This window comes from Pan troglodytes, chromosome 10, assembly GCF_028858775.2.
Source record: "Pan troglodytes isolate AG18354 chromosome 10, NHGRI_mPanTro3-v2.0_pri, whole genome shotgun sequence".
Taxonomy (NCBI): Eukaryota; Metazoa; Chordata; class Mammalia; order Primates; family Hominidae; genus Pan; species Pan troglodytes.
In genome coordinates, this window is record NC_072408.2 from 108,906,478 (window position 1) to 108,921,101 (window position 14,624).

At 37.5% G+C, this 14,624-nt stretch overlaps 2 protein-coding genes across 29 annotated transcripts in view; one reads left to right on the top strand and one right to left on the bottom strand.

Annotated features, from left to right (window-relative positions):
- Positions 1-14,624, top strand: part of PARPBP (PARP1 binding protein) — a 268,079-nt gene that overhangs the window by 150,290 nt on the left and 103,165 nt on the right. The gene's annotated exons all lie outside the window — the stretch shown is intronic.
- NUP37 (nucleoporin 37) overlaps positions 1-14,624 on the bottom strand; it is a 45,869-nt gene that overhangs the window by 5,419 nt on the left and 25,826 nt on the right. For both annotated transcript variants that reach the window (XM_509316.9, XM_054663486.2), the window contains exon 6: positions 6,176-6,266. In XM_509316.9, coding sequence (XP_509316.1) covers positions 6,176-6,266 — 91 coding nt within the window. The remainder of the gene's footprint in view (positions 1-6,175; positions 6,267-14,624) is intronic.

Here is a 14,624-nt window from a genome sequence, read left to right on the forward strand (position 1 = left end):
AGACCTCACCATGAACAGTGCTATAACTCATGCCTAAACAAACCTTACCTAACACATTTATTTTCTTCATAAGGCACATCACAGCCTTCTTGCACTTAGAACACTAGCCAGCACTACATTACTGTGCTTGGGGATGATTTTACACAGTAAAATTACCCACAAAAAGTACAAAAATGTTAAAAATGTGGCACTAAACTGACGAGGAAAAGACACATATTTACAGTATGAAAGCTAAAATAAGAAGCCAGAGTTCACCTTGTTCAATTTTAGGTGAGCAAGTGCACATAAGCGGACTCAAACTTTTTGTTGTTCTGTGCTCCCTGCGTATGTCTGTGACTAAAGAAGTGCTATGAGCATTGATTTTGGGGTTACAAATAAAGTTTAGTGAGGAGGGAAATTCAAAAATACAAAATCTGTGAATAATGAAGATCTACTGTATACATACATACATACACAAAACTGTATTAATTCCAACAGAAGTCAAAGATAAAGGACATAATCCTTGATCTCAAGAAACTTTCTATCTAGAAGAGAACTATGAAAAAATCAGACAATAATTTAAGGCAAAATGCTCTAGAGTACAAAAAGGAATTATTTCAGAATATAGACAATGTTTGGAATTACAGTATTCTTAATAGAAGAAGTGGAATTTGAAATTATTCTTATTAGCCAGGCGAGGTGGCAAGCACTTGTAGTCCCAGATACTCAGGAGGCTGAGGCAGGAGGATCACTTGAGCCTGGGAAATAGAAACTGCAGTGAATTATGATTGTCCCACTGCATCCAGCCTGGGCCACAGAGTGAGACCCTGCCTCAAAAACAAAACAAACAGAAAACAAAAATGATTCTTTAAGAACAGGCAAATGTTAAGATAATACTAATGCTACTAACAATAAGTACAATGAGGTCAATGACAAACACAACAAAAACAAGTATAACACTGGGGTAAGAGCTTTACATGTCTGCTTTATTTAATCCCCTAAACCACTGTATGAGGAAATTACTATCGTTAATCCCATTTTTCAGATGAGACTGAGGCTCAAAGTGATTCACGTAACTTGTACAAGGTATCAACCCTAGCCCATGATGGAGCCTGGATTTGAATCCAGGTCTGTTTAACTACAGTGCACACATGTTCCTTGCTACAAGGCTAGGCTGCTGAAGACTGGTGAGTGGTCTTGTGTGCTATAGTATGCAGTGGGGAAGGATCAGAAAAGGTAAGAGATCGAGGAAAATTCACCAGGACCTAGTAAAAATATTTGATATTTTAAGAGTGACTTGAAAGATCTTGAGAATTTCAGGTATAACTTATGGACTACGAAAGGGCTAAGTCTACCTGAGCCCGGTCCGAAGGTAGTAGGGGCAATGAACAATGAAGCATGGTAAGCAGGTGTGCAGCCTCTATGGCCAGACTGCCTGGATGGGGCCCAGCTCTGCCTTCAGGAGCTGTAAGATCTTGGGCAAACGGCTTACCTTTCTGTGTTTCGGGTTCTTATCACTAAGAAGGGGCTAATAAGAGTATCTACTTGATAGGACTATTGGGAGAACGGTATGAGTTAGTAAATATAAAGCACTTAGAACTGTTTTGGCACAAAGCAGGCACTCAAAAAACACTGGCTATTATTATAGGTTAAAGTCAAATTAAAACTCAGTTCTAACAAAAGATTTTTGTTATTTACTGTCTGTATAACTGTGCTCAATTATGACAAATCTTTTTTTGGGTGATAAGAACAGATAGGGTAGAAAAGTTAAGTAAGTTTGGGAGTAGCTGAATCTAAAAATGCTACAGGGGGAATTTTTCCTTTAGGAATTTTCAGAAGTATAAACAATACTATGCACTGTGAATTTCCAAGGTGGAAATACTTTAAGTGGCACAGAACACTGTTGTATTTGAACCAGATTGAGTTCAAATCTGTCACTGTGAGACCTTGGGCAAAATGCTTGAACTTTTGGTGCTTTGGTTTTCTCATCTACAAAATACAATACTACTACTGTCTCTGCAGTGTTTTCTGGGGATTAAGTGAGAATACATGTCAAGTACTCAGTACAGTCCCTGGAAAATAGAAAGCATTCAACAAATGTTGGCTGTTAAACCTATTTCATTTAGCTATTTTTTTTTTTTTTGAGACAGAGTCTCATTCTGTTGCCCAGGCTGAAGGGCTCACTGCACCCTTAACCTCCCTGGCATGAGCAGTCCTCCCACCTGAGCCTCCAGAGTAGCTGGGACTACGGTCGAGCACCACACCTGGCTAATGTTTGCATTTTTAGTAGAGATGAGAGATGAGGTTTCACTATGTTGCCCAGGCTGGTCTCCAACTACTGAGCTCAAGTGATCCACCTGTCTCGGCCTCCCAAAGTGCTGGGATTATAGGCATGAGCCACTGCTCCCGGCCACATTTAGCTACTCTTTAACCTCTTTTTTCTTAGGGTCAGAGACTGAGATGTCCTCAGTCCCAATTCTTTGATCCCGTGACATCCTGAATCCTTGGTCCTGTTATTAGTATGCATTGAAATCCTAGCTCCTATTGCGTCTTATTGGATTTGGGAGCTTAGTTTTTGGAGGTCTCTTGACTTTTGTATATTTTACTAACTGTTAAATTCTAGCCATTTGTTTTGTGTTTTCCTGATCTTATGGCTTTTTTATGGTTTATATCTCTTGGGATTTTCATAAGAATTCTATGAGATAGGTAATCATGAACTCATCTCTTTCTTCTCTAGCTGCCTTATTTTCATCAAGGCCAAGCATAAGAGGCTAACAATTCTGGGCTTGCAGAGCACTGAAACGACTGTAGAGCACTGTAAATGACTGAAAACGTATGGCAGAGCACTGAAAGCCATTAGGCTTGTTATCGCTGCAATAACAGTATCAACAATGACCAGCAGCTAAAATTGACTGAGTGCTTACTATGTGCTTTTTAAAGGATTTTACACGTTAGCACATTTAATCTTATGTATCCATTTTATAAGATGAAGTGAAATCAGAGAAAGTTTAAGTAACTTGTCAGAGATCACACAGCTAGTAAGTGGTGAAACTGGGATCTGACTCCAGGCAGTTAATTCAAGAGTCCACACTCTTAACCACTTCTCTGTATTCTAGGTTTCTGAGTTTAGCAGTGATAGGATGAAACTGATATTCTAAGACTCTTAGTCTAGTAGGCAAGAAGAATCAAAGAGTAAAGAGCCAAAGACTTTAGAAACAAGCTAAGGCTTGGCAAGTTAGGCATGAGAAAAGAAAGGGGGAGAATGCACCTTAATGAAGAGAAGAATGCTAGAGTTAGTGAAAATGAAGGAAAAATTAAAAGACCTGGAATAGTTTGTGTATAGGGAAAGAAGAATTAAAGATGATTTTAGGATTCTGAGTTTATGTGATTTAGAACAGGGACTTTCAAACATTCTGAAGTCATGGAAACATCATAAAAGAAAGGAGATGGGGTAAGGTGGAATTTTAATGATATGTAGGAGAAAAAAACAGAAATTAAGTTAAAGCATATGGAAGAAAGAGATAAAAAATAACAGCAAGAAATTAAGCATTAAGATGTAAGTTTTGGGATAGAAGTTGTAATAAATGTTCTCATTTGTCATGCAGGTCATAGTTTTTAAAAAGCAGTTTATTGTAATTATATGTGGTGATATTAACATTTTGGTAGAAACTGTGTGTTTTAAGTAGACTCACTGCTCTCAGGGAGAAATGTAGGCATAAAACAAAATTTAGGAACTGGACTCAGAAATAAACCTATCAATTTAATAAGTTAGAACATTTCACTCATGCACATATGCAGAGTATAATTCTACTGATGAAAGACTCAATGGGCCTGGAACAAATTTCCATGAAATCCCAGGGTTCAGAGCACACACTTAGATACAGTCTGGGGATTATCTCCTCTGTGAAAGCTGCGAGAAGATTTGGTTAATCCTTCTTTATGTCATCATTCTACTTAATAGATTTTTTTATTCTAAAACTTATTTGTGTTGCTGTATTTACATGTTTTTTCTCCCTTATACATCAGTATACTAAGGATTTTATTCATTCTTTTATTCCCTATTACAATAAAGGGTACAGTGTAGTGACAATTAACCCTTGAAGCAATTCACAAATATATGGTGAAAGAAAAGTTGGCAGAGTATAAAGAAAAAAGGGAACATATACGCAAAGTCGCTCAAGAGGACTCAGATAATGCGGCTTTAAAAATCAAACTAGCAGTTTCAAGAAGGAGGGGATCAGCAGTGTAAAACACTGGCTGGAGAATAAGAATGAAGGAAAAGGCCATGGGATGTGTTGAAAATATCCCTGGTACCTTGTGAGACAGTAGTGGAGACTGACTGAGATTATGGTGTTAGACCAAGGGATGGGAAAAGACGAAATGAAGTTAAAAGGTACAAGTGATGGATTCAAACATTTAGAAATAAAAGGTGTGATGAAGACAGTTTAAAATTAAAGGGGAGGTGGAAAAAGGGAATTTTTAAGAGCAAGACCTATGGAGCTGGGAGGCATATGTTCAAATACCTATTCTTCCACTTAGTAGCTGTGTGACCTTGGATAATTTATTTAATTTCTCTGCGCCTTGGTTTCCTTATCTGTAAAATGGGGATAATCACAGTGCCTATCTCATGTTCCCATGAGGAATAAATAAGCTAACATACATGAAATGCTGACTATAGGCCTGGCGTATGTAAGCACTACGTGCTTGTTATGATTAACGAAACTTATCTTCTCATGCAAACTTGAGGACAGAACAGAATCAACAGAGAAAAAGCATGGAGATGGCCGGTACGGTGGCTCACAACTGTAGTCCCAGCAATATGGGAGGCCGAGGTGGGCAGATCGCTTGAGACAAGGAGTTTGAAACCAGCTTGGGTAACATGGTGAAACTCTGTTTCTACAAAAAATACAAAAATTAGCCGAGTGTAGTGGTGCGTGCCTATAGTCCCAGCTACTCGGGAGGCTGAGATGGGAGGATCACCTGAGCCCGGCATACGAAGGTTGCAGTGAATGATGAATGCTAGAGTTACTGGAAATGAAACTTGGGGCCATGCTTGGTAACTACCAGATTAAAGGTTGGTTAATTGTGCCATTGCACTCCAGCCTGGGTGACAGCCAGGCTCTGTCTCAAAAAAAAAAAAAAAAAGTATGAAGACATTAGAGGACTGTGGGAGCCTAAGGAACTACCATGAACTTTAGAGAACAGATGAAGAGTTAACTTTAAGAAAGATGATTGTAGTAACTTCTCAGATTCTAGGGAAACATACAATAACTACAGTGATGACCAAGAGAAGATACTGGCAAATGAGAGAATTCTTGTTTAATGGCTCCTAACTTCCCAATGAATCAGCATTAAGGGTAGTTGATAATAAGAACTTGTAGTGTATTTTTAGTATTTTAGAAAGCTCTATCTTGAATAGGAATTGAACACTACTGTAGCTAAGACAAATTTGCCTTATGCGACTAATGTTTTTTGTTCACACAGTAGGGCTCACAAGCGTGGATGATGTAACTTAAAACAAACAACAAACAAACAAACAAACAAACAAAAAACTGCCTACTGGGCCAGGCATGGTGGTTCATGCCTGTAGTCCCAGCACTTTGTGAGGCTGAGATGAGCGGATCATCTGAGCTCAGGAGTTTGAGAGCACCCTGGGTAACATGGCGAAACCTCAGCCCTACCAAAAATACAAAAAAATTAGCCAGGTGTGGTGGCATGTGCCTATAGTCCCAGCTACTCAGGAGGCTGAGGTGAGAGGATCACTTGAACCTGGGAGGCGGAGGCTGCAATGAGCCAAGATCACACCACTGCACTCCAACCTGGGTGACAGAGTGAGACCCTGTCTAAAAAAAACAAAAACAAAAACAAAAACAAAAGAAAAACAAAAACAAAAAAAATCCCTGCCTACTGCTACTAGATTGTTGGAACACCAGTTTTTACACTGAAATCCACTAAAGGTCAGGAAAAGTGTAGTTTGAATAAATGCCATTTATGGATGATGGCTGTCAAATAAAAACCTTAACAATTATAGAGAAACTTCTACAGTACAGGTTTCTAGACTAATCCAAATGCCTTTGTGCTGATTAGTACCTCTGAGATGGGAAAAATCATTGATCTTCCTCCTCTATGTATGTGATGTCTTATATCTCTATAAGTCTTTTCAATTTGATAAGAGAGTTAAATTATAAATAATAACCTTAAAAGTCTCCTCAGGATGCCAGCACACACTCATGCCAGGAGAATGAAGAACAAAATGAGCTGTCTGCACTCCTTCCAAGTTCCAAATCCTAATAAAAGAATAACAGTATAATGTTAATTGTTCTTGATATATCATTACTAAAAAATTAAATTTCCATGAATTTATTCAAAGCTATTAACTACAGATTATAAGGCAGACATTTGTACTTAATGTATATCTTTTAAAGAAAATTATAACACCACTTTTAAGTAATATGACAGTAGGATGAAGAATTTAAATTTTACCATACTCAATCATGAACAAAAGAGTCACACACATTTTCCCTCTAATTAATCTATCACAGCAACACTTTTACATGGTAATCAAATTAAATTATTTATATATTCTTTATTTTGTGGGCAAAATCTTGAGGTTTCTAGGTCACTAATCAGGTTGTCTGACTACTTCAGTAGTCATTTCAACTGACGATAATTACTACTGGGGCGCTTACAAACACACACACGCATGCAAGCCGAGTATTTTTATTTTCAAAACAACATACAGAGAAGCTAATATGAAGTTATGTAAATTTAGCAACACGGCCATCTTCCATACTGCTTATTCCTTCTACGTTTAGGATTCCAACCCAGTGGCTACTTCCTATTTATACCTTTTGTAATTTGGCTTACTTTTCCAGTTTTCTCTCCCCAAGCTGGCCATGGTTGACGATTAAAGCTGGGTTGAAAGAGGCATTTGGTTCTTCCTGTTCTCTCTTTCCTCAATAGTTACAAATCCACAGTAACAAGGACCAGGTTACTCACCAACATGGCTCTCCATTTCAATTGCTTTACCATTGCAGAGGGAGAGCAAGACTCAGAAATCTCAGTCATGGCACCATGTCGTGAGAATGCTATCCCTCACCCACTGCTCATTCTCCATACTCAGCCACTGTTACATTGCACTGGCACAGAGTATGGCACAGAGTACAGCCAGTGACAGAAGTCAGTGGGAGGCTGGCAAAGTGCACATATAATTCTGATCCTTAAGAACTGAACTTGACTGGGTGCCATGGCTCATGCCTGTAATCCCAGCACTTTGGGAGGCTGAGATAGAAGGATCGCTGGAGCCCAGGAGTTCAAGACCAGACTGGCAAATACAGTGAAACTTCGTCTCTACAAAACACATAAAAATTGGCCAGGCATAGTGATGCACACTTGTAGCCCCAGCTATTACTTGGGAGGCTAAAATGGCAGGCTGACGTGGGAGGATTGCTTGAGCACAGGAGGTGGAGGCTACAATGTGCCACGTTTGCACCTCTGCACTCCAGCCTGGGTGACAGAGACCCTGTCTCAAAACAACAACAACAAAAACCAACAATAAAAAAAGGACTGAACTCATTCATTGGAATTTTTCTTCTAGGTTTTATAGTTCATATCTCATTAGGGAACCAATGAGGTTAAACCAAACAGGTTTAACCAATTTGAGGAATTTATTTTCAATGTGTAGGCAAAAATTTATTTCGAAGAAAGTAGAGTATGTATTGGACAATGCTACTATTCTGTGCCAAAACACATAACTTCAAATATTCTTCTTCCTTGTACAAATTATTGGGTCTCTAAATGTTGAAATATCATAGTTACATACAAATGAACACAGATGTTTTTCAAAATGATTATCTTAATGATTAAACAATTTAGAAGCATACTGTTCTCTTGCCAAATCAATACTTTTCATCTGTATTTATTATACAAGGGAGACAATTACAATTTAACTGAAGAGAGAAATCACATTTAGCAGGGGTTTATGCAACTGTGTTTCACTCCCCACGATGAATTAGATTATTAATTATGGCAACTGATCAAGTATTTCTTCTCTATTGCTTTCTGCAAAATAAAGTGTTGGGCTAGCATATATTTTAACCACTACTGAAATAGTATGAATTTGTCTTGAAAATTCAGCAAGTCCCATGAGAGGATGGTTTAAAACCTCCATTCTTTTGATCTTATTCTAATATGTATTTGTTTTGTTGGTTATTATATAAATTGAGTAAATACATTCCAAAATATTTTCATGATTTTTTTCTTTCAAATGAAGGAAACAAAAGAGGTAGAAAATATGGATAAAAATATTAAATAAAAACTGGTCAGTTAATGAAGTGTATTCCTGTCCAATGAACCAAAGTTTTACCTAATTTTTAACCAGTATTTTATCCTGAACAGAACCTGACATTTAAGAAAACAAACAAACAAACAAAAACCTGACTTAAAAATGAGGAGGGTGATCCAGATTAGTTTTCAAGGGATTGGTATAAAATGATTTATGGTTTATAATTATATGCTTATTCAATAATTCTTAGTGGTTACACAATCCAAGTAGTAAGTATGTAAAATACAACAAATTGGGCTGAAACTAGTTATCCTAACTAAATTAGCTACAGATGGCACAATTTAAGTTGTTAAGTCTTATTTTCCTTTTTGATAGATTCCTTAATTAAGCCCTTCTCAAATCCTTTTATGGAGCTCAGCTCATTTTTCTGTGTCTTTACTATATAGCTCATCTGGTTAATATTACTTACATGAGATAGTCACTTTTTTTGGATAAAATTTTTGAAGTATACCATATATAATAAAAATACACAAATCTTAAATGTACAATTCAAAGAGAATACACTCAAAAAGAATGGCACCTAAATCAAGAAACAGAGTATTTCCAAGACTCCAAAAGTTGTCTTGCGCTCCCTTCTACTCATACTTCCTTACTGTCTCACAAAAGGTACCCACTATTCTGACTTCAAATGTTATTGCTTACTTTTGCCTATTTTTGAACATCATAAAAATGATGTCCATTTTCATATGTTACGTATTTTCTTGGTCTGACTTCTTTTACTCATCATTAGGTTTTGTGAGATTTACCACCATTTGTTGCATGTTGTTGTAATTTGTTTTTGTTTTTGTTTTAATTTTTTTTTTTTTTTTTTTTTTAGTATTTATTGAACATTCTTGGGTGTTTCTCGGAGAGGGGGATGTGGCAGGGTCATAGGATAATAGTGGAGAGAAGGTCAGCAGATTAACACGTGAACAAAGGTCTCTGGTTTTCCTAGGCAGAGGTCCCTGCGGCCTTCCGCAGTGTTTGTGTCCCTGGGTACTTGAGATTAGGGAGTGGTGATGACCCTTAACGAGCATGCTGCCTTCAAGCATCTGTTTAACAAAGCACATCTTGCACCACCCTTAATCCATTTAACCCTGAGTTGACACAGCACATGTTTCAGAGAGCACGGGGTTGGGGGTAAGGTTATAGATTAACAGCATCCCAAGGCAGAAGAATTTTTCTTAGTACAGAACAAAATGGAGTCTCCTATGTCTACTTCTTTCTACACAGACACAGTAACAATCTGATCTCTCTTTTCCCCACATTTCCCCCTTTTCTTTTCGACAAAACCACCATCGTCATCATGGCCCATTCTCGATGGTCACTGTCTCTTCGGAGCTGTTGGGTACACCTGCAGAAAGGCTGTCACTTCACACTTGGAAGATTGCACAGTGGCCAGGCAGAGGCGCTCCTCACTTCCCAGACGGGGTGGCGGCCGGGCAGAGGCGCTCCTCACATCCCAGACTGGGTGGCGGCCGGGCAGAGGCGCTCCTCACATCCCAGACGGGGCAGCCGGGCAGAGGCACTCCTCACTTCCGAGGCGCTCCTCACTTCCCAGACGGGGCAGCCGGGCAGAGGCGCTCCTCACTTCCCAGATGGGGCGGCCAGGCAGAGACGCTCCTTACCTCCCAGACGAGGCGGCCAGGCAGAGGCGCTCCTCACTTCCTAGACGGGGCGGCCGGTTAGAGGCACTCCTCACCTCCCAGACGAAGGGCAGCAGGGCAGAGGCGCTCCTCACATCCCAGACGATGGGCGGCTGGGCAGAGGCGCTCCTCACTTCCCAGACGAGGCGGCCGGGCAGAGGCGCCCCTCAATTTGTTTTTTCTTAATGCCTTATACAGTCTTCAATTAATTCAGTACACAACAACATATATATTCATTCTACTCCTGACAGACATTTAGGTTGTTTCCAATTTTTGGTCGTCACCAAGAATGCTGCTGTAAGCCGTGTTGCACATGTCTTTTAGTGAATATAGATACCCACATACGATCACATACACACACACACACCTGCTGGGTACATACCTAGGCATGGAATTGCTGGATCACAGCTTACAAATATATTCAACTTTAGCAGGTAGTTATCATCAAATAGCTTTCCAAGTTGGCTGCACCTCATATTTCCTTTTCCCCTCTCATATTTAATTACCAGTGGAAAAAGCCAAAACTTTCTCTCATTTTCTGACAAAAACAGTCTTAATCATTTATATGAATGGTAATAGGTACAGCTTTCCAGGTGCTCTTATTTTGTAAGGTACATTTCTCAACTCTTTTTTTTTTGCATTTTATTTGCAGTATCTATGTATGGACAAATGTGCCTAAGTTTTAAAATGTTGTAAACACAGTGTACAGTAGAATCTCTCTGAACTGACTCTGACAGATTTTTCTTTTTTCCCCCTATGGAAGTGCCAAGAATGAGAAGGCTATTTTCTAATATGCCCACATGTGCATTTGTTGTATGTGTATGAAGAGGGAATACAGCTTCTTTGCTTAGCAAACCACTGGTTGTATGGGATGTAAACCCATGCTTATTAATGTAATTACATAATATTACATAAACTGACAAAATATGAATGTGAAAGCTATTTCAATGAAACTAAGTCAATGCCAACTAACTAAAGGTTAAGTTTCTAAAAGAAAAAAAACTCACTCATATTAGGTATGTGTGACAGTTTTAAAAGTTTAAATAATAAAAATAAAAATCTAGAAGTATTCTGAATTAAGACTGCTTTTCTAAGTGTTATTTTCATTGAAGACATTGTATTTTGGTTGTGGTTCATGCCAAAAAAGTGGTCCCAAGCCAATCAATGGACTCATAACCTAAGAAAAAAAAGCACTGGCCTAATATCAAAAGACTGGCAAATGGTTTTTAACATACATGGGTTGTATATTAAAATAAGGCAGGTAGGCATTCTTTTACAATGATTTCCTGAGTTTACTGACTTTTTGTTATCTAAGAAACTTTTGGTCTAGACCACGTCAGACAACAGGATTTCTACTATAAAAGAAAAAAATTCAAAATTTGAAAATTCAGGTTTTAATATTTCCAAAATTATTACTATTGCAAAGTCAGTTATAACCACAGAAGCACACTTTTCAGGACAGTGGTGCATCACAGAAAGAGAAATGCTTTAAAAGCTCACAGCTGGCCGGCACTGTGGCTCACGCCTGTAATCCCAACACTTTGGGAGGCTGAGGCAGGCGGATCACCTGAGGTCAGGAGTTCGAGACCAGCCTGACCAATATGGTGAAACCCTGACTCTACTAAAAACACAAAAATTAGCTGGGCATGGTGGTAGGCACCTGTAATCCCAGCTACTCGGGAGGCTGAGGCAGGAGAACTGCTTGAATCTGGGAGGTGGAGGTTGCAGTGAGCTGAGATTTTGCCACTGTACTCCAGCCCGGGAAACAGAGTGAGAGACTCCGTCTCAAAAAAAAAAAAAAAAAAAAAAAAACCCAAAAAACAAAAAAAACCCCACAGCCTTCATAATACACATAATTAAGCATATGAAAAGATGATAGACCATTTCTCAAAGCATAAAAGTATAGAATAAATGTTATCAGGTTTAATTACCTTGGCCAAAACCTAGGATCTATATTAACATACATAGTACATATTTAAATGTTTGCAAGGGAAATTTAAAAGGAAAAGCTTTTATGGGAAAGTTATGTGCTGACATATTAAGGTGCCAATACAGACCAAATCAAAGGGCACTGGGTAAGTAAAGCATCACTCCTCAAGTGAAATAAAATGACAGTTTTCATCCAATTTGAACAATAATTATAATTAACATCCCCATCTCTCCTGACATTGTGGTCCTAAATAGAACTCTTAGATTTAGCTGTGATGATGGGATAGAGAGCTATTCAGATCTAAGATTATGAATTATGCTTATTTTACTTTTAGTATTTTATTGCTATAATTATTGCTTCATTTCAGGCCGAGTGCTTTTCAGCAGAACATTAAGTATCCCTACCATATGGTATTTAAATGTTATTGTCCCAATAAATTAACAAAAAGGTCCCATAAATTGGGTGTTGGCATACTGGGGATATCCTAGATATTCTCAAAGGTCTTTTAAATGGACAGTTAATAAAGAAAGATGTTCTGTCCGAGGATTCAACAGGAATATTCTGTAATATTCTGTTTATTTGTTCATTCTCCATTTTTAACATTTTTGGCAGCTCACTGTTTGCTAGGAAATTCATCGCAGAAGGGAATTTCTACTACCAAATGTTTTTTGACAACACAAAAGAAAGAATGGATGACATTAAATGACACATCTGTATCCATTTGGCCCTAACTGGTAAAGCAAAAAATATGAACCACAATCTTTCTAAAAGACATGACTAGATCACATGAATCTGTGTATTGATTAATTAAATAAGAAAGAAAAGAACAAAGTAATACAGAGATGTAGTTATAAGGATTAGCAGGCACTTTACAATGTCACTGGTACAGGAAAGGGACCCTCAACATTCTTAGACAAGAAACATATTTTCCACTGAGCTTGTGAGAGCAAAACTAGGATTTTCTCTTAGTTCCAATTAATCAATTACTAAGTTAATCAGGTTATAGATGATTCAAAGAAGGGTAAGTCATGGTGTATTTCCTTAGCAAATGAGCACACAATTAGAAAGTGAAACATTTTGCAAAAGAATTCAGTGCTAAAATATCTGGTTTTAAGTGCAAAAGGAGTTCAGAGGTGGGGAACCATGTAACTGAAAGCCCAAATCTAGAGATTAGATGGACAAATCTTTACAGTGGGTATGGGTAGGTTAGAGTTGGTAAATAAAGTTTTGTCAGTTTATGGTTGAGACTATGGAGAACTTTGAGAGCTAGGCAAAAGCCTTAAAGGTGGAGACAACAAAATAGCAGGAAAGTTGGAAGAATTTTGTAGCAGGATACTTTCAGTGTGTGTGTGTCCAAATATATTTAGAAAATAAGATTAGATTAATTCTTTTTTTAATACTTGAGACTACTGAGCAAGTAGTAGTTGTAGCGGTAGTAGTTTTAATGTACTAGCAGTACTAATGATAAAAGATTATTATTAGAAGTTTTACTGACTTCAGAGCAAGAATTAAAAGGGCAAAAATGAGATAATTGTACAGGCTTATTATTTTACTCTTCAATAACTGAAAATAATATGTCAAAATCAGAGTTGATAATAAAGACTGCATGTACTTTGAGGGTGGAGAGAGAAGGAAGGAGGTACCCTGTTTCATACAGAACACTAATAAACTACACCACACAAAATTTAATCTGTTATACATCTTCATGAAGCTTTGGGGAGGATAAAAATTTTATCAATTTGTATGCTGTTGCTTCATTTTGATTTCTTGTAATTGTAAACAAATTGAGCAGAAACTACAATTTATTATCACAGAGATAAGAAACTGAGGCTGTCTCAGAGGAGAATTATTAACATCTCATTTAACTTATACAGACAGATAAATTTTTGAAGGATGGAAATTGTGAGAAATTTTGTCACATTTAAAAATAAACTTCAAAAATTAAACTCTCAACTGCAAAGAAATACCATATGGTAGTTTTCAAACAGACCATGTGTAATGATTTCATCTTTAAGGAATTCAGAGTAGAAGGGCTTTTTCTTTAACTAACATAAGCCTTAACAAAAGCAACAGTAACACTACCCAGGAAATATTAGCATTTCATTTTTTCCAAGAAAAATTTTGATAAACTTTACAACTTAAAATTTGACTATATGCTGAATACTAAAGCTATCAATAAGGGAAAGTACTCCTTTATCATTCACATCAATGGTCTTTCAAAATCTGGGAACTGTTTATGGATATGATTCCCATTTTATAATCCACTTACTGTAACCACGAGGGCCACATAAAGCAAGCTTAAATTACTGTAGTCACTGATTTGGTGATATATTTTATTAAGCACTTGTTTTGTATTTCATCTACAAGGGCATACAGAAAAGAACAAAGTATCAGCTACTAGAGAGTGATTTTACCAGTAAATGATCATGTCAAGTTTTAGAAAATGTTTTCATCACTTTACTGACTTCTACTCTATTACAGTCTTTCATTAACACCCTATTTCACTGCATTGAATTTAAAAATGTCTGCAAAAGTGATAAATGGGTTTTAGTATAATTTTTGGAGAGTTCTTTTAAAGACAAAGAATCTCTATGTTCCATCACTGGAGCTAAAGTATTGCCATGCTCAGCACAAAGTGTCCATTTTACCCCATTCTCAAGGCTCTTGTTAGAACTATGCAATTACTGATCTTGATTCAAAATGTTAGAAAAAATTAGAGTGAGTTTTAGAAGACAAGCAGGGAACT